This window comes from Pantherophis guttatus, chromosome 8 (genome assembly GCF_059756535.1).
Source record: "Pantherophis guttatus breed Tessera chromosome 8, ASM5975653v1, whole genome shotgun sequence".
NCBI classification, from domain to species: Eukaryota; Metazoa; Chordata; class Lepidosauria; order Squamata; family Colubridae; genus Pantherophis; species Pantherophis guttatus.
This window is the reverse complement of record NC_142070.1, coordinates 39,227,958-39,249,606: the sequence shown is the minus strand read 5'-3', so window position 1 is coordinate 39,249,606 and position 21,649 is coordinate 39,227,958. Positions and strand designations below refer to the sequence as shown.

Sequence of the window (21,649 nt, the reverse complement as noted above, 5' to 3'; positions counted from 1 at the left end):
AGTTTCGTATTTACATAAAACAAGGATCTCACATTCGCTCAATTAGAGCAGTTTTATGAATTGATCCGCAGTTTAAATGTTTCAGTTCTCAATTTGCCTAGAAGCATAATTTTCTTTTTCTTTTCCCCAGTTGTTTTTTTTTTTTTTAATGTGGCAGATCATAGCAAAATCATTAAATGCTCCTACTTACTCTTGTATGGGTGCGGATGTGCATTTTTAATCCATCATTCTTGCTGAAAGCTTTGTCACAATAGGGGCACTGATAAGGACGTTCACCTGAAAACAGTAAAATCAGTCTGTTAATATCTTATGGCATACAAAGGACTTTTCAGATGATTGCCCAAATAGGCAGTGATGAAGCCCTAAATTGCTTAGCTACAGCATTATTGTTGTATGTTTTCAAACTGTTACTTGGGACTAATGTTGCCTGAAGAAAAAGAACATCAAAGTAGAAACAGCATGTGCATTTTCCAAGAGACTGATCTTTCTGTGAGCCACTGTTCTCACAAAGAAGGTCTTGTTAACACTGGATTGTAAAATGCATGGGAAAGACCCAGCTGACTGGCACTATTTACATATGCACCTTGCGTTGCATAACTGCACCATATTGAAATGATTTTCATGGGACAGCTTTTGTATTGTGGGAGACCAGAGGCTGAAGAATCACAAGCTTTGAAGAAACTATCCATGTAATCATAAGCAGCACTACATGTGTTCAGTTGCCCACAATTGTGTTTGCTGCAATAGACCAATGCAGCTATTTTCCTGGAAAAATAAAACAAAATCCAAAGGACAAGAATGCTGTCTTAACAAATTTTGAATAATCTACTCCTTATTCTAGCGACAACTTTACTGGTTTAAATGTTTTTTATTGTTCTCAATTTGTAGGGTTTTTTTTTATACATGCTATTGCTTTTGATATGCAGTGTTTGCTGGAATGGTATACGGACCACCATACTATATATATATATAGAGAGAGTATATATAGAGACACAGATATATATAGAGACACAGATCGCAATAGCTAAGCTACTTATTTGGTGGGTGTAAATATTATGGGAAGGCCAGTACCTGAAGATAATGTTCTTGAAAACAGTAAAAAAATAATTAGCCCCAGTATTCATCTTCACCAAAAGTGTACTATTTTAATAATGGTGATTTTAACCAACTTAAACCTTCTGGTCTAAATATATTGCTCTGCTTAATATTATAAAATGTAATAATTAATTCAACCCATAAGTCAGACTTTTCTCCAGAATTGTACCCTATCTCCTAACATCTTCCCAGCTGTTTTCATTTTGAGAATGCTGCTGACCATCTACATCTTCCTCATTCACCAGGAGGTAAACTGGTAAAGCATCTTATAAACTCTATTTTAATTATTTTTGGTAGAAATAATTAGGTAGGTTATAATTTTGATTTTTTTTCTTTATGTGTGTAATAACTGAATAATTGTTAAGCAATTGAAAGTAAATATTATAAATTGGTTGTGATGGTGAGTAAGATAAGTAAATCTGAGATTGGGATGAAAAAGAGTGAATTACAGCCTACAAAGATGAACGAATTATACACGCAAACAAATAAACAAACAAACACATCTCTAGATGCTGCGATCCAAAGAGTAATCGGTCTTAATAAATTAAGTTGGGCTGATGTGAAGATGTGTTTCATGTCAGATCTATCGCAACTTCTGCTCAGATATCAGTAAAGGTTTGGTTGGTTGGTTCTGCTGTGTAATGATGCAAAGACAGAAACAGGTATTGGGGCCACTTATCTAGTGGCAAATTAAGTCAACTGAAATATTATGTAAGTAGCAACATCTGTGAAGAACTTATAGCTATTATGCCACAAGCACAAGGGTGTTTATGTCAGTGTTTCTTAAAGTGTGGTATTAGGCATCCTGGAATCTCCCAAGGACCGCCTAGTGACCTGCAAAATCAAAAGCGTTTTCCAGCCTAGATTGCAAAACAATATAGTATTAATACCCATCAAACAATCACGAGGAGCAGTATCGGTAGTGAATGTGTCAATTTTAATTTTTAATGTGGTAAATATAAGTAAATAGCCCATACAAACAAAGGTCTTTTGGTGCAAGTTAGTATACTCCAGTATACTCTTGTACAGCCCACAGACCAAATGTGGCCCTCAACAGCTAGTCCCACAATACAATAAAAATATAAACAAACAAACAAACAAATAAATAAAAGAACATTTGCTATTTATATGCATTAACTATATATAACAATTATATATGTGCCCCAACATAATTCCACTTCATTCAAATCTCTTCAGGCAAGCCAAAAGGTTAGACAACCATGGTCTAGAGTCTAACATGATAGCCAACATTCTACTTTCTATCTCAAACCAGTTCAGAGCTACATGTATTCAGGATATGCCATGATACATATTGTGTACTTCTGGCTGCACAGTTTAATATCATTGCAATGATCTTGATGCCCCTATATAATTAACTTAACTTAAAAAAATAAATGAACTGAATTCTACTACTACTGAGTAACATCTAATTTTTTTCTTTATTGGAGCCTCCCAGATAAATGGAGTTAGTCTTACTATATCAAAGCTACAGAAATGTAGATGACCACAAGATGGGAACAGTGGTGGATTCTTCCCGGTTCGGTCCAGTTCGGCCAAGCCAGTAGCGGTGACGATATGACGTCACTGAACCAGTTCTCCCCCCCTCCCACCCACCCACGTTATTCTTACCTTTTATTTGGTCCCACCCCAATCTATTGCTGCCTCCTGAGTCCCAGCTGATGACTAGAGGGAAAAAAACTGTTTAAACTCTTGCCGCGGGGCTTCAAAGGGCCGTCCTACAGCTGATCAGTGTTAAAAGCAAACAAATGAGTTGGGTTGTAAGTGCAAGGACTGGTCGTAAGTGCGAGGACTTTCCAGAAATGACTCTGACCAGCTAGCCATGCCCACCTAGTCACATGACCTCCAAGCCACACCCACAAAATAAACCACGCCCACAGAACCGGTAGTAAAAAAAATTAGAACCCACTCCTGGATGGGAACAACATTCAGGAGTGATCAGTTATTTTTTTAAAAAAAAAACTTGTGATGAAATGATGGAATATTTGCATTGTACTAAACTAAGAGGTTATATAAAGAGACATGCAGCTAAGAAAAGAAGAGAGACGTTGAAGTGGAAGTCCATAAAAAGAAGGAAAGCCTACCTTTCTAAATAGTATATTATCACTTATAAATAAGCATAGACCTTTATTGATGTATTTGTAACTGCCAGCTACCTAAAATGCTATGCTGTAAAGGAAATACAGAGAGAATTAAGAGAAAAAACAATTACAAAAAGGAAGCAGTAAGATTTTAAATTCTATCTGTTTCTCTCCAAAATAAATTTACAGTAGAAGAAATTATTCCATCTCTGGCCAAATAAAGCTGGGTTTGCCACAGTTTCTACCATAAAAAAGAAGAAGAAAGTAAAAAAATAACACAGGAAAAAGATTACTTTGAAAAGAAGTATCAGACTTCTCCACAATTCACATTATACAGAGGTGAAGAAGGTCTCAGGGCTTGACATTCTTCGACCTCTAGAATTCCTCTGTAAGTTCTTATCCAAGAAACATTATTAAATAAATGAATGAATGAAAGAATAACTATGCTAATTTTTAAAAAAATACTTTAAATAAGTACAAATTTAGGGTTCTTTTTCTGGTGCTACTAAGTTGAAGGTATATAACTCCTAACACATACTCCATTCAGATTTTGAACTAAAAAACAAATTGCTCTCCTCATTTAATGTTATAAAGCATTTAATTCACTCAGCAGTGACAGATGGAGCATACAGAAAATGGGGGGCCGTGGTAGTGTAGTACTGCATTCTAACCAGTATTGGAACTACTGCCAGTAGTTCTATCCTGACCAGCTGAAGGTTGACTCAGCCTTAAATGCTTCCAGGGTGGGTAAAATGAGGACCCAGTTTGTTGGGAGCAATACGCTGATTCTGTAAATCGTCCAGAGAGGCCTATAAAGCATTATGAAGTAGTATATAAGTTTAAGTGCTATTGCTATTGCTATTTTGTAAAAGGGCTTGAAGAACTCTGCCCTAATCCCATTCTTTCTTCTCGGATGTTTTGCTTTATTTTTCTTCAAGATAGCTTGACACAAGTACAATCAAATTAAGAATAATATGGTCACACATGGAAAAAGACAAAGCAATATAAAATACAATTAGTTGGTAAAGTTAAGAGCCTACACAAAGGTTAGCAAAGGAAAGATTTTCTATTAAATCCCTAAATGAATTAGATTACCAGTTGGTTCTATTTAGCACTTTAGTTTTGATTGAGTTACTTTGGAGTATACACTATCTAGGTGGGAAGCGGTGGCTCAGCGACTAAGATGCTGAGCTTGTTGATCGAAAGTTCGGCAGTTCAGCAGTTCGAATCCCTAGTGCCGCATAATGGAGTGAGCTCCCATTACTTGTTCCAGCTTCTGCCAACCTAGCAGTTTGAAAGCATGTAAAAATGCAAGTAGAAAAATAGGCACCACCTTTAGTGGAAAGGTAATAGTGTTCTGTGCGCCTTTGGCGTTTAGTTATGCTGGCCACATGACCACAGAGATGTCTATGGACAGTGCTGGCTCTTTGGCTTTGGAATGGAGATGAGCACCGCCCCAAAGAGTCAGGAACGACTAGGACATATGTGCAAGGGGAACCTTTATACATTATCTATTGGTAACCCCTCGCCAAAGGCTCTCTGTCCAGAATTTTGCTGCAGCAGAAAGTTCCAGCACAATTCTGAAAAGAGATACAGCTGCTTTACAGAGATATTGACTATTTCTATGTAAACATGCTTTCTTCGTTTTCTTCACATTCAAAATGCTAGAGGGGCCTATTCTATCTCTCACTTGTGGGTGAGAGGATTTAACTTGTTAAATCTTCCGCAGTGGTGTTCTTCTGAAATATTTGACAATGTTTCAGCAGTTTATCAAATTTCCCATTTATGTGTCCATTCCTCCTTCTCCTTTTCCTCCTCCTTCTCTATCAATAGACTTTGACCTATCATCTTGGCATTTATTATCTAGAGACTGAAATACCAAAAAGTGATATGGCTTCAAGCTGCCATGTTTTGTTTTAAGTTTTTTTTTTTTTTTGCATATTCATTTTCTTTAGTACTTTCCTTCTCTAGGAAGAGTTCTTAAAACTCAAATGTTCAGGTTTTGTGTCAAACATCTTTCTGAGGAACATGGCATTAAAACCATTTTACTATATAATTTACATACAGTATATTTGTTACATCAGTTACTTATTACAGACCTAGACATAACTATACTGCAAACGTGAAACAATTGCCAAATGGAGCTTCTCAAAAACATTTTAATACTTTGGGAATAGGGCCACTTGAAAAGACAAACACGATGGTGGAGGGAGGGCAAACAGCAATATCCTTGCCAAATGAATTGTTTCTTTCTTTCCTCCCACTGACTTAGCCCATTAGCTCTAAATGTAAAGGTTTCGGCAAGCATTTTAACAAGGTCTGCAAGTTGTTCCAAATGCTCTGATTTATTAATTCCACATCTGTTTGAAACGTGACACTATCTCTCATGACCCCCAATGTCACTAAACCATGCTGTCATCCTTTGGACACTGCAGGAGCTATTTGGAGTCAAACATTTAATTAATCCAGTTGACATTTTTATGTTGTTTGGTTTTTGCACTTCAAGAAAAATGTTTAGAAAGGTTTGGAAACAATGGAGTGCTGACAGCCTAATTCTGAGACCTTCCCCATTCTTTTATTCTTTGTTGATAGATAAGAGCCTTGTTTTAAACAACTGACTTAGGCTGTTTTTAGCTATTAAAGAATGTGGTCTGGATCGCAAGCTATTTTTCTGTTTATTAAAGGAAGGACGCTTCATACCATTCCAAACTCTACTTTTTGTCTCTCTGAATCAATCTTATACAATTGGAAATAGCTTTTCCATTTCCCAGAAGCAAATCCATAGGCTTGAAGAAAAGCAAGGAAATCCCATCCCACTGATTTTATTTTACTCACTGAAGGGAAGTTTGTACCTACACCAATATAGTTGTGCAGTTAAGAGACAGTGCTGTTAGCTAATTATAAAGTAAGACATGCTTTACATTATGAAACAGAAAGCTTCAACTATCAAAGTAGGTGGTTTTAATTAAATTTAAGTTCTTTTGTCTGAGCAAAAAAACCCTTATTTTAATTGATGTATGGCTTGCATTTTAAGATTGCTATCTGATATTTTTATATATAAGATTTGGGAAATTCAGAAATTATATCCTAGAGTTAAATAATTAATTATATGGTGGGTGCATATGTGTTTGTGTGTATTTATATATTTGTTGAGTCATAATTATCTTTATTTTGAATCAACTTTGTTATTTTTTTAAAAAAGTATGAAATATAAAAAGGGTAAATTTGGTGGGAAAGGTATGCATAAAAATATAGTATACATGTTGTAGCACTTATGCACTATGTTAAAGGGCGCAGAAAATAGCCATATTTGAAGCATTTTAATGAATTAGCTTGATAAGACCATGAGACTCCCTAGGACCGTTTCACCTTTGACAATGAACAGAGCTCTTTCCTTCTCCATGAATACAATTGCTACAGTTCTGTGACAATACATTCAAGCCACTGATGCTACAAATACTGCTTCCACATGGCATTGATCCTTCAGATTAGTACAATGTTAATCAGCGATGAATTTGTTGATGGCTATTTGTACCCAAAATATTCCTTTTAAGCAAAAGTTTGTTTTTAATATTGACAAATTGCACTACAGTAGATCACAATTAGAGATATTTTCAAAATAGCCACCACACCCTTAAGTTATAGTTAGGTAAAATAAGATAGCTGCCCTAGATAAAAATATTGAGAAAGAAGATATCAGATTCCAAGGTATTGTTAGCATACAGAAGTGTACCCTGTATACATATATATATCCATGCTACTTTCTTCTCAGATGGGATAGAAGATTCTGTCACTAGTTACTGTCACTAGTGAAGGAGAAGATTCTGTCACTAGTGAAGGAAAAGTAATCTATCATTCCGATTGACTTGTGAAATTAGGAACAAGGATTCAGATCTTCACTTCATCACTTGGGCAAATTTTTATGGCTAGAGCTTATATAGTTTATGAAGCTTACAGTAAAAAGCTTTTTCCAAGTTAAAATATATAATATTTCAATTGTTTCAAGCATAGTGGATAAAAAGATAGGATTGTTTTAAAAGATTGCTTTAAGTTTATTTTAGTTTTAACACCTTTTAAAGTTAATTCTCACCTGTTAAACATTTCTGCATCTTAGAATATGGCTTTACAACCAGATTGTGGATTTGAATATTTGTCCACACTTGAAAAATGTATAAGTATGGGCTCTTCCGGTTTGCTCTTCATAGCCACCAGACGGTCCCTCGGGACCGCCAGCCCCTTCGCCTGTAAAGAGCTGCCTGTACAGCGCAAAGACGGCTCGAAAAACCCCATTTCCAGGAGGAAATGTGGGATAGAGCAGGTGAGTGTAGGTAGAGCTCTCCGTAGCCCCCAGGGTTTTTTTTTTTACTCTTGGGAGCGGGCGGAGGAAGCTCCCTATAGCACTCGCCGCCCGCTCCGGGCGTTGGGAGACTTCTGCCTTTTTGCAGAACAAGGCTACGAAGACAAGCTTTTTAAGATATTTAACAGATTAACTAAAGATGATGAGATTTGGATCTGGACCTGTGACCCTAAATTGCAAGTATTAATACTTATTTCGCAAAGGATATTCAACAAAGTAAAAAAGACCTTTTAAAATGGTGATTGCCAAAACTGGAACAGGGAAGCTGAAAAGAGAAAGTCCTTCCGTTTCTTATTAAGCCACAAAGTAGCAGAATAAATGCTCCTGGCTACATTTGAAGGGATATGAGCTGGACCTGTGACCCTGAATCGCAAGTATCTCATTTATTTTATAACAATTATTGAAGAAGGAAAAGGAAAAGGAAAAAAGAATCTTTAAAAAGGGCGATTGCCGAGGCTTGAGAAGGGGCTGAAAGGGAGAGTCCTTCCGTTTCCTATTGAGATACAAAGTAGCTGAATAAATACTTTTGGCTACACTTGAAAATAAAGCTCTACTTTTGTGTTTTTTCTCTTCCTGGAGATCGGATATTGATCTTGGTTGGAAAGAAGATTTTTTTCTCTGCTGCCTCTCTTTTCTTTTTTTTAAAAAAATAGTTGAAATATGGCATTAAAGCCGGACAAACAAGCAATGGGGGGGGGATTCCCCCATTAACAAATTACGTGACCAAGTTTTAAAGCTCCAGTTTCAGAAAACTGATTTTAATATAATTGAATTTCTTTTGGAGGAGATTGTAAGAAGGGATGAGATTGTGAATCAGAACTTTGAAAAATTTAAGCAGGAAATTAAAGAATTAGTGCAATTAAAGTTTGATATTCTGGATCGAAAGATTATAAAAATGGCTAATGGCTTTGCAGAATTTATGATTAAGTTGGATGAAAATACTAACTTATTAGAGTCTAAAGTGGAAGAAATTGAGGACAATTTGGACAATAAAATACAAAAAATTGAAAATGATTTGACAAACATTCAAGACAATAGCTCAGAAGAAAAACCTAAAATGGAGGTTGAACAAAAGTCTTGTAATGCAGAAAATTTACAACAACGGATTGAAAGAGAGGTTCTAATGGTGCATTACAATTGTACAGAATATGCGATCAGACTGAGAGGTTTGCAGGAAAATAACAGAGATGATTTAAGGAAAATATCTTCTGAAATTCTGGCTGGGATTTTAAAGGTTCAACCTGAGGAAGTGTTTTGTAGGATTGACAGAGTTTACAGAATAAACTCCTGGATTGCAAAGCAAAGGCAATTGCCTAGAGATGTGGTGATTTATTTTACAGATAAAGAAATTAGGAATAATATTGTGCAAAATTCCTTCAATTCTACTTTGCAATTGTATGGAAGAAAGATATGGATCTACAAAGAGCTCCCCCCCCAAGATGTTAACGGAAAGGAAGAAATTTGGTTTTCTGGTGACTGAGTTAAAATACAGAAATATTTCATTTAGGTGGGATGCCCCAGTTGGCATAATATTGAGATATCAAGGAGAAAGATACCAATTAGATACTGTTGAAAAAGCGGAAGAGTTTTATCAAAAAATTTTGAAAATGAACTTAACATCTATAGGCACAATACAGGATAAGCAGAAGGAGTTGGAAATAAAGGGAAAACATCGAATTACAGAGGTTGCGGTAGACAAATTGCCTTTGGATTCTCTCGATACCCCAGCTGGATTATCTACAAATATGAGAGAAGCAGCATCTGATTTCAACGTGATGATTCACCAAGTTAAAGACAAGTATGGAAATCAATTAGCTGATATACAATTGGCAAAAAAGAAATATGAGATACAAAAACAAAACCAACAAGATCAACTTATAAAGCAGAATGAAAACCGATCAGTTGATATACAACTTGTAGAAAGGAAAACAGGATGGAAATTAAACCCACAAAAAGAAAAGAAAAAAAGAAATAGGTCTCACAAAAACAGAAATTTCTAAATTAAGCAACGGTGAAGCCAGTGATTTTAAAAAAATGAATGAATATGTGAAAAGATAGTGGAGGCGAAGTATTGGTTAATATCATCCTGAGGACAGTGACAGACCTCTGCAATGCCGTAATTTTGGGATGTGAAAAGAGCCTTAAACTGTTGGATTTGAATTATCTATTTTGGATTTCTTTCTTGTATTGATAAATATATTATAACTATTCTGAGCTACAAGGCAAGAGAGCTACGTTGGGGCATGCAGAAGATCTGGTTGTTACCCATTAGGATGATGGGAATTAATAATCCTGATGAAAGCCACAATTACAACTATATGGAATATAATCATAATGTCACTCGGGTGGTTGTTTTTACTTTTATATATATATGAGGATATTCATTACTGATGGGGGCAGATGATGACTGAAGACTTTGAACAAACTGTTGCACCAGGATGCTACGTTACCCAATTATGGATGAGGGACTCAACAATCCAGTGGAAAGACATCAAAGAAGATATTATATGGATTATAAATTTAAAGTTATTGTCTTTTTTTTTTAATAACGGAATATATACATACATACATACATACATACATACATACATACATACATATATATATATATATATATATATATATATATATATATATATATATATATTAGCAGAGTGGGCAGTGGATTAAAGATATTAAGAATTGTTGTGCATGGTAATTTTGTAGGAAAGTGGGTGGAAATATGTTAGTTTACTGATTGATTAGTTTAAGAAAAGGGATGTTTAAGTGATATATTTAGGGCAGTGGAGGAAATGGATAGAGTTGAATAAATGTTAAATTAGGATTTATGGGGAAGGCTGCTTTGAAATGTTATATTAATATACACAAAGAATAAATGTTAAAGTAGGATTTATTATATAGTCTTAAAGTGGAAGGTTGCTTTGAAATGTTGTAATAATATATAGATATAAGTTTTGGGGAGGACAAAAAGGGCAGATTATTGCTAAATTGGGAGTTATAATAATATTATGCTAAATTAGAAGTTATCATACAATGTTAAAGCAGACTGCTTTTTTTTTAAATGTATGGTAAAAGGGGAAAGTAACAATATCAATAATATTTTTAGTAAGTAAGGGTCAGTATATAGAGGAGGGAGTAAGGAGATGGTAAAATATTATGTAATCTGTTATGAATTAGGTTTTTGAAGAAGTCACAGGGGGGATGGGTGGCGAGGGGGGGTTAGGGAGGAGGGGGGGAAGGAAAAAAGGGGGAAAATTTGTATTTGAAAACTTTTTCAATAAAAAAAAAAGAAAAATGTATAAGTATGTAGATATTAATTTCAATAGATTATCTTTCCAAGTCAACATTTTGGATAATAACTTTAACCTCATTTCCAATATTAATGCAAAGATGGACCAAAGTGTTTTGCAAGCCTTCTAATCTTTTAAAATTAAAATGTGTTTGGTTGTTTCATTTCCTCTGAGATGATCCATGTTATAATTTTGATATATAATTAAATAATAGAGACAGTTAAATATATTTTCCATAACAAACTGTTAAACCTGGTCTGATATTGCTTCATTTCATCCCATCCAATGAATATTATTGCTGAAAGAAAAGAGCTACATAATAAAAATCCTCAAATGTCCTAAATCAGATTAAGGCAAAAAGAAAATCTTTGTTACTCTAGCACTACAAAAAGCCAACAATGCCAACTGGAGTTTGCAAAATTCGCCTTATTTGCAAAATCAAGATAATTTTATTGGGCATGAGGTCATGAGAGGTGAGACTGACAAGAAGCCATCTGGATTGCACATTCAATGCTTCCTGCCAGATGATCAATGCAGCAGTTCACAAAAGAAGTTGAAGAGGGTTTTTCTAAGCAGAGATAGTGTGATCGATGACAACAGTGACCGGCAATCACAACAGGCAGCATGATTAAAGGAAAAGCAAATAACATTATGAACTATGAAGATACATTCAAAGAGATTAGAAAAGTCAATTAAACTAATGGAGCTTCTGTTACAATGATGAAGAAATTTGCTAAATAACATATGGTATATTTTTTTAAGAGAGAGAGAGAGAAGAAAAATAACAAATGAACAAGTTTATCCTCTTCAATTTAGACAACAGCTATTTTCATAGTTAAGTTTTAAAAAAGCATAAAATTGTAATGTAAACAAATGATTATAATCTATTACTGTACTTTGTGTTGTGTGCATTCTAATTATACTATTGCTTAGCCCAGCTATCTAATAATTTCCTACATTGTTTATCCTAGAAATAGCAAGAGTATAGGTGATGTGGAATACAAAAAAATGAGACATAACATTTGCTATTATAAAACAGGTCAGTGGAATAACATTCAGGTAAGGAATTGGTGTCCATTATGCAAACAGTGATTATAAAATGATTAGTGGAAAATATAATAATATTCAATTAAGACAATATTTACAAGCCCATTATAAATAATCTAAAATCAATTCCAGTTAACTAATGAGTCTTAAATGGATTTTTGGCTTAGAACACAGGTTTAGAAAGTGTAGGTATTAGAGCTCAAGAATTTGCAGAGTATTGGTGTTTAGATGCATTAAAAAGAGGTATCAAGTGTGTGGTGTAACAATGAAACCTGGGAGTACAGCAATAAGCGATATAATAAAATCGACTGTAAGGCAAACATGGTCCAGTGCAAGACTCACTATTTACCATGGTATAAATCATACCGCTTTGTTGAGAAAGACTTTAAAGAAATAAAGAGCAATGAAACTTGATGGAGCTAGGAATACACTTGGGGCCCCAATCAAATGCATATTTATTTAAAAATCAAATATTTATTTTCATACTACCTGTTTAGATTAAGAGCCAAAGTTGTATTTTGGGATATATTATAAAACAGTATATGGTTACTAAAAAGTATTAACAAAAGCATATTTCTATGTTGGTTTATGCTCTTGTATATTTGAAGGACAGAAATCAGTTGCACACATAAAGCATTAGAATATTTGATCCATATGAAGTGTGAGTTCTTTTTATAGATCCTCCCAATCATCAACCTATTAGGTGTTGTTATTCATTGATCTAAAGAAGACACTGGCAATAAAGCAAGATTTTTTTTTGACAGTATGAATCTCTCCTACCACTAGTAGCAAACTAACAGGAGGCTGACAGTTTCCTGAAACTTTACAGATACTTTTGAAGATTTAACTGTCATGGAGTGATAAATTAGACAATGATAAATAACCCAAATAGGTTAGGAATGCAGAAGTCATAAAGTGCTTTGGCTTGTTATAACGACAGCATTTTTATAGACTACATATATTCCTCAGAAAAAAAATGGAGGAAATATTACCTTTCGGTTTTTACTAAAGTAATAAGATCAGAAAAATCTATTTTACAACATATAAAATTGTACTGTGACTAACTGAACTCAGTAATTCAACATTTTAATATCTACTAATTTTTACAGTTTTATAATATTAATGGGAAAAGGGTGCTGTGGAATGAAATAATTTTATCTTAAACATAGGCAAAACCTCATATTTGTGCATGGATGACAGATATGAAAGACATGCATCAATAACACAAAAGTACATCCGAAAGGATATAATTTGTATGTGTGGAAAAAAATAAAAAAACTTTTTGCAAAAAAAAACACCCTCGAGTATAGTCTGATACAAAATAAGGGATTGGCTCAGTTCAGAAAAAAGGGGTACTAAGGATTGAGCATGCTGTACCTGTGTGACTTCGAATATGCACTCTCAGAGTTCCATTACTTGCAAACTTCTGCCCACAGTATGGACAAATCTTCTCTTTTTCACCTGTGTGAGTCTATAAAGGAGAAATATAAATATTTAATTTGTTTACAAAAGGAAGCAAAATTAATTCTTCATTTTTACATTTTATTCTTCATCTACGTCACATGGTAGGTACACTATGCTATTAAAATTTGATTTTAAAAGTATTAAAAATTAAATAAGTTTCACCTTGCAACAATATAAAAATTCCTAAACCAATATGACTTTTCTTTGAAAAGTAAACCGTATTATCTAGTTGGCCAATCAAACGAGGCTTTTATTGCACATTTTGGTTCATAAAAATTAAATTAATGCTTACTGGGATGTCAAAATGTTTGTAGCATTTAAACATGAACCTTAACTTTAATAACTACTTTCTTGACTTTTTTTCAACTTTTGAAACACTTTTTATTATTATATGATAACCAAGAGTCTATAAACTAGCAGCAGTAGGACTTCTATTTGGGTGTATTCTTAAATCAATTTGAATTAGAAAACATATTTTTCTAATATGTTTGAACAATATTACAACAACATATTTGTTCTAATATTTTTCACATGGTTTGTATTGTCTCTTTCTTATATTCTTTTCAAACACATAATAACAAAATTAAAAAGTGTACTTTTGAAAAATAAGTTAGAACCAAGCATAAGCAAAACATAAAGAAGTATCAATTCATAGTTGCATTTGAAGCAACTATAACTGAATAGTTATAGAACTATTCAGTTCTATAACTGAACTATGTATTAAATCCCATTCTGATCAAGTGCATTTAGCAACTTTGATTATAAAAACAACATTCAAACAGCCTTTTCCAGATCTCTAGTGAAGCTGCTGCAACTCCATAACAAACGTCCAGTGGATGCTGACATACATATACATAGATTATTTCCACATGACTGGGCCATATTAAAAGGGAAATGTGCCAACTCACGTGATCAGCAAAAGGAGTTGGTGTGCGACCATTTGGTAATATGCAAACCAAGTTGTTTGACAAAATAATAAAGGTTGCAAAAAGGTCCAAATACAAGTAACTAGAGTTAAATCAGATACAACAAAGGAATTTTATTTGAAAGTGGTAGATTCAATGAAGGAGACAGAAAAAGATATGGTTGTTACAGACTTAGAATTGACAAAAGATTATGATACCTTCCTGAAGTTCAGGCTTGCATTCCTTTACAACCACAAAAAACTGACTGAATGATAAGTAATGGTTTCCCCTAAGAAGATTGAAAGAGATTGGGAATGGATTTATCATCCTCAACTCAAAAACAATTTAAGTGGACCTTTTGGGGAATACAGATCAATTTTGGAGAATGGATCTATTATATTTAATCAGACAACAATTGATAATACATGGTATTAAGAAACACTTGTGGATATTTGATCCAGGATGAGTCAGAGTTAACTGTTGGGATAATTTGGGATAGATAACTTTCTACAAGTTGACTATAATAATAGTTTGTTAACAGAGGGCTTTAATACTCTACTCTTGCCTTTTTGTTTGTTTGTTGTTCTATATGTTAACTATTTTGCCATTAATATAATAGATAGATGACAGGTTAATAATTTGTAAACAGAATTAGAAGTTTGAATTTTTTTCAGGCCTGTTTTGCAAGGGGTTAGAAACTAATATTTTGTAATATATTTATCAGTACTCAGCTAGGGAGGATAATATGTGTTATGTGTTGTGTCTTTTTTTAATGCACTTTTAAAAGTTTTGTTTTGTTTTGTTTCTAGTTTGTTTCTATGAATTTTTTCTTGCAGGATCCAATTCGGGATCAGAGATTTTGTCTTCCAAGCTTTTAGACTTGTGCTGAAGCCCATCTTCTCTCTAGCAGATTATGTGCTGTTCGTGCATGGTATTTGTAGTGCCTATTGTATGTGGATCTGCAAGTGGGCATACAAGGACAAATTATGCATTGTAAAGATTGCTTGGAGTTAGGAGATACTTCCAATGAAATCTATTGAATTCCCTGCATGGATTGTCCCTGTGACTATGTAGGATAGACTGGGAGGAAGCTAACCACCAGATTGTAAGAACACAAGCAAGCGATCAGGCGAGGAAACCCAAATTCACCATGCAATGAACAAGGAAACACATTCAATTTTGCAGTTACTAAGATTGTTGGATGAGCAAGCACAAAAACAGCCAGAGAAGTGATTGAAACCTGGGAGTCAACAGTTACCACCAGCCCATCAAGTACTTTAAAGGTGACGGCTGAGCAGCACCGCAAATGACAACCAACGACTTAAAAGCCAGCCATCAACATACCGCAATCAACATCTAAAAAGCTACATAGAACAGGCACTATAAAAACCACACAGAGATTAGCCCAAAGCACACATTCTGCTAAAGAGAAGTTCCCTGAAGAAGGGCTCCAGCATGAGTCTGAAAGCCTCTAGTCAGACAAAACCTCTAGTCCCGATGACTGGCCCAGATTGGATCCTGCAACGTTATCCTGGGACACGAATATTCAACTTCATTTGTAATTTTTTTTTCTTTTTCAGAGTTTTGTATTTTAACTTTTTGTGAATAAAAAAAATCATTAGAAAAAAAAGAGGTTGCTGTGTGGCCAACATACATGAGCTTCTGGAAAATATTTCCAATTTTATGCAAAACCTTTTAGGGATGAAGCTGTAGTTCATGGGGAAAGAGAACATCAATTAACCAAGCTTTTCAATTTCTACCACCTTTAACTAGTAGCCAAAGTGAAATGTATGTTACAGAAATGTTATGAAGCTTTTTATTCATTTCAATGACTATACTATCTTTATAGTTCTCCCTAATTCTTTTTATTTATAATTATTGGTTGAAAGAAAAAGTGAAAGCATTGTCTTCTTTGTACGTTAATGTACATTTGTACATTAAATGTGAATTATTTAAAATAAACTTTGTGCAATAAACCTATTGTCACGTTATTCTATTACTTTTATGAAGTTATTTTTTCATTATACTTACTTTTTTATGGCTCTTTAAAACAGATGGTGTTACAAAGGCTTTGTCACACAGATCACATTTATATTTCTTATGGCCATCATGAACAACTTGTATGTGAACATTCAAAGTATCCTTCCGTTTGAATGTAGCATCACAGTGATCACACTTAAATGTTCTTTCACCTAAGACAAAAAAATGTTAATACTACCTATTGAATATTATAAATAAATCAATAAATTCTGCTCACTCAATTCTTTGGCTGAAAGAAGCCACTCTCTTATTTCTTGGTTAAATAGAAGTTTGAATGTATTTATTGAAATTTTTCCCAATCACACTAGGCCACATAATAATGGTAAATCTAAAGACATAAGAGCTGGTGATTATTATGCAACATGGGTTCTTGTCTTCCATTGCAGCTACAGTACTGCTAAAAATTATTACTGCAGACTCCTTGCTCTACGAACCAATGTGACTGCCTTGTGTTGTTGAGGGAATATTTTTTTTATTGCCACAAGCTGATTTTTGAAGTTGAGTGTATGCATTTGCTTATGACTATAATTATGACTATAATTCCAGGCTCAGTTACAATGGTAAGTTAAGAACTATCTGTCCTTAACTTACAATATCTTGTAACTAGAGAAACAACTACCAAGTAACAACAATAGAACCTTACTGCATGTAATGAATTTTATAGTAGAGGAATATAATCAGATATTTGCCAATAAAAAGTTATACTTTATATATAAAATCAAAACTGAATGTGATGATAGAATAATTTTACCATATTATGCAGTATTTTCATCATAAACATTTTCTTTGCAACAAAATTTGTGTGTGTGTGCATCACCATTCATTATATGAATCCCAGTTGTTTACAAACTTATGCGAGCAATTGCCAATAATTTATAGTAAAGAAAAATTCATTTCTTGAAAAGTTCTACATAATTGGTCAAAACAGGTATTTTTTACCTCGACAACTTATTTTCAAGTCAACAACTTACCAACATGTTTATTAAGAGAAATTATAAAGGAACAAACCTCATCATTCTAGGTTAAATAGCAATCCAAAGAGCTTACTATTCAGGTTAGATAATTTTGAGCACTAAAAAAATCAATAATTTCTGAAACTTGCCCTATTTTATTTGTTTAACTAGATTTATGACACCCATCTCACTGCTGACTGACTGGGAAGGTTATAGCATCATTAAAAAAGCAATATAAAATAATCAGAACATTAAACATTAAAAACTTGAATATTATATTTGTTGCAAAGCCTCCTGAAAATAATTATATTTATTGTCTACATTATATTCATCTATTAAAGACCATTTTTCTACTTAACCAAATAAATGCAATGAATCCTTAACTTACAGACTAAGTGCAGATTTCATATTAATTTAATTTTACTATTTATATTTTATTTAGCATGTTCATAGGTACAATTCTGTGTGGATGTGTGTATATAAAGTCAGTATACATTTTATATAAAATTCTAATATAATAAAGATGTTTTGTTAGATCAGAAAGTTAAGAATGCATTATTCTTGCAAGTACAATGATATGTAAATCTCTTTATCATCTATATTTCTACTCACTATTATGAATCAGAAGATGTCTTTGTAGAGAGAATGGCGTTCGGAATAGAGCTTTGCACTCCTCACACTGAAATGGTCTTTCTTCAGAATGTGTCTGTAGATAAAGAACATATATAACTATGGCTAAGTTTGCTGATTGCAGTCCAAACAGATAGTGTTTTATTCTATCAAACAAAAACAAAAAGTTTGATTCCGCATGCTTCAAAAATGAAACGTTAATAACTTGAGTAGATAAATCTAATAAATAAATATAAGTGAATTATACATCAGAGTCCATAAAAAGTCCATAAACTTCACCATAGGTTTTGTTTGGTGTTTCATAAAATGCCAAATCTCAAAGGTCTTCTAAATATTATAGATATTCACATAATGAATAACATTACTAAATTTTAGTTAATAGTTTAACCTGCCTTCTAAAATGTTGAATAATTTAGGATGAATTTTTTATCTCACAAATTAAACGTTATTTGGCACTAAAATTGGAATGTTTGGAGGAACGGAGTCCCATGTGCTACCTCTAAAGTATGTGATAAATGTGTATGTCACAAAATACTCTTTTTCTTATTTTTTTAAGACATTCCATGTATTAATAGAATACTTCAACATTAAAGGATTTAAAAGTTAAAGGAACCATGTGCAGTTAGTATATACTGAATTTACTTATCTTGAAAAGCAATGTTAAAAATGAAAATATAAATAAGCAAATAAGAAGAAAAACTGTGAAAAGCGATTAAATAGAAGTGAGAAAAGAACATATTTTTGAAGGTCCTGCCTATGACCTCAGCTTGCACCTATAAAGTCTGCCTTTGCATTTTCAAGATAGCTTTCTATTATCTTTAAATGATTATCTGAAGTTCCCAAGCTAAATACAGTGCCCAACTTTGGGGCAAAAGCTTTTCCCTATTTGATTCATTCTTACAGATGTATCTACAGACAGACCTTATTTATGTCTAACTAAAATGAAGAAAAATGGTCTGGTCCAAAAAATAAAAAAAATGTTTAATGATATCAAGCTGCTAAAGCTTAATTGCATTAAAATATCAGTAGACAATAGCAATAGCTATTGGGGTTTTTGCAGTATCCTTCCCCTGCCATGCCCACCAAGCCACACCACGCCCACCAAGCCACGCCCACAGAACTGGTAGTAAAAAATTTGGATTTCACCACTATTATATACTGCTCCATAATGCTTTGCAGCACTCTCTGAGAGGTTTACAAGTTCAGCATATTGTCCCCCAACAATCGACCTTGGAATGTTGGAAGGCTGAGTCAACCTTGAGCCAATCAGGATTGAACTCCTGGATGTGGGCTGAGTTAACTTGAAATAATGCATTCTAACCACCGCACCATCACAGCTCCTTCTCCTCAAATTTATGGAATCATAAGAAGAAGAAATTCTCTTTATGAAAGGATTTTTATCTACCATTACAGAAATAAACAACATTTCCCATTTTTCTACTGGATTCTTCAAGCCTATGTAGCAGATCTCAGAGACAAGTTGACTAAATTGAAACTGGGTAAATATGGTTTCTATTATTAGTGAATTCGCTTATAGGAAACCCCTCTTTCAAAAAAAATTCTTTAAAACTTGATGATGCAATAATGCTTACCAGCTCAGCTGAAGCCTAAGAGACATGGAATCAAATAAACCTCTCTAGAGACATATTTTTGTAACATAAAGACTAAAAATGCCATGCCTTGAATCTCAGTCAGTCATATTCCTATAAGTATTGAGAAGGTTGCAAGTCTCCAAATCTGACTGCAGGCTTTAGGATTCCTAACGCATTACAACTATATACAGAAGGAGCAACACTTGAATAGCATCAAGAAATGAATCATAACAGCTCTCTTCATAAGTAAAAGTTTAACGTTGCTTTTGGTGTTCCAAAATTGGAATTCTTAATAAATATACTGAAAGGTCTTTTAAAAGGCAGTTCTGGCAGATCATTTCACCCCTAATATCTATCTGCCCATGGATTATGCAACAAATATCTTCCTATTGTCAATTAAGACTTATCCAGATTAGTTTCAGGAACACAGACTGTAAATATACAGTGCACTGGACAAACATTTATATTTGAATGAATCTAGAAGCCTTCCTGAGACCATTCATCACTGTGGAAGAGCAGGCTACTGAGAAAATTGCAGGCCCTTCAAAGGTGGGTTTCAGCAGGTTCTGACCAGTTCTGGAGAAACGGTAGCCGAAATTTTGAGTAGTTTGGAAAACCGGTAAATACCACTTCTGACTGGCCCTGCCCCCATCCATTCTCTGCCTCCCGAGTCCCAGCTGATTGGGAAGAAATGGGGATTTTGCAGTAACCTTCCCCTGGATTGGGGAAAGAATGGAGATTTTACAGTATCCTTCCCCTGCCATGCCCACCAAGCCACGCCCACCAAGCCATGCCACACTCACCAACCCACACCCACAGAACCAGTAGTAAAAAAATTTGAAACCCACCACTGAGGCCCTTGTGCTGCCTTTCTGCCCTATTTGAGACTTCTCCCCCTGTGTTAGCACAACACAATTTCTTATAAAAGATGCAACCTTGAAACACACGGGGGAGAAGATGTATGGATTTTGGAAGCTCTGCAGCAAGAGACAAAAAGCTGCCAAATAAAAGGAGTTTTTTCTTCATCGAGACTGAGAATGAGTAAAAAAGAAGAGGCACAACAAAGCAAAGCCAAAGCAAAGCCAGTTGGGAAGGTGCCAGTGAATATTATGAACATCTATCAGGTCCTTGTCCAACCTTGCAACTTTTAAATTCCAGTGCTGCTTTTTTATGCTTCAGTATCAATATTATTTCCAAGAACATTTGTGAATTCTTCATAGGCTAATAGGAATTTTTAGAGAATAAAAAAAATGGGTGCAATCCAGGGCTTTGTAAATCACCAGCAGCAGAAAAAGAAAAAGATCCACCAATAGCAGTAAGATAGGGGTTGATTTTGTTATTATAAAAGGCCTGGCAGTATAGCAGGAAAACATTATGTTTATCTTATATATTATTATTTAATTTTAAATAATAAGCAAAATAAAAGGTAGTATTTTGTCACTGGCTTCATCCTTCTTCATAATCATTTTGAGAATGAACACCCTCCCTCCCATAATTAATATGCCATTAAAATGTCAGCGGTGCTCCTTATCTAAAACAGATTGAGGGCCCTGTTTTAGAAGAAGACAAGACCTGGCCACCTGCCCTCAACTGCAAATGATACTCTCTGTTCAGGCTGAAAAAACTCTAGGCAAGATACACACAAGGATGCACTTTCTCAAATTTCTTTGTTACTGTGTTTTTCTTCTATATCCACAACTCCACTTCGTGTGTATTCACAACGTCTTATCAGAAAACTCTTTCTTTCTTCTCTTATTCCCCAATAAGCATGCATGATAAGTATTCTGAGCAATGTATTACCCTTTTTCTCCCAAAATAAAACATCCCCTGATAATAAGCTCAATCAGGCTTTTGAGCGCATGGCAATAAGGCCAAACACTTATTTCAGGGTTCAAAAGAAATATAAAACAGGGTCTTATTTTCGTGGAAACACGGTAACATATCTGGAGCAGGGGTCTCCAACCTTGGCAACTTTATGACTTGTGGACTTCAATTCCCAGAATTCTTCAGCCAGCACATGTGCATGCTGGCTGAGGAATTCTGGAAGTTGAAGTCCACAAGTCATAAAGTTGTCAAGGTTGGAGATCCCTGATCTGGAGATTTGCTCAGATCAAAAGATACTGTTTTAGTTTTTTAAAGGTTCCATGTTTCTCCAGAAGTGAGGGGGGGGAAAAAGG

At 34.2% G+C, this 21,649-nt stretch overlaps 1 protein-coding gene across 5 annotated transcripts in view; it reads right to left on the bottom strand.

Annotated features, from left to right (window-relative positions):
• The window catches only part of PRDM5 (PR/SET domain 5), a 74,041-nt gene that overhangs the window by 15,456 nt on the left and 36,936 nt on the right, over window positions 1-21,649 (bottom strand). For all 5 annotated transcript variants that reach the window (XM_034401508.3, XM_087874618.1, XM_034401507.3 and 2 more), the window contains 4 exons: window positions 17,863-17,956; window positions 16,289-16,449; window positions 13,266-13,359; window positions 191-276 (listed from right to left, as the gene is read on the bottom strand). In XM_034401508.3, the coding sequence (XP_034257399.1) occupies window positions 191-276; window positions 13,266-13,359; window positions 16,289-16,449; window positions 17,863-17,956 (435 nt within the window). The remainder of the gene's footprint in view (window positions 1-190; window positions 277-13,265; window positions 13,360-16,288; window positions 16,450-17,862; window positions 17,957-21,649) is intronic.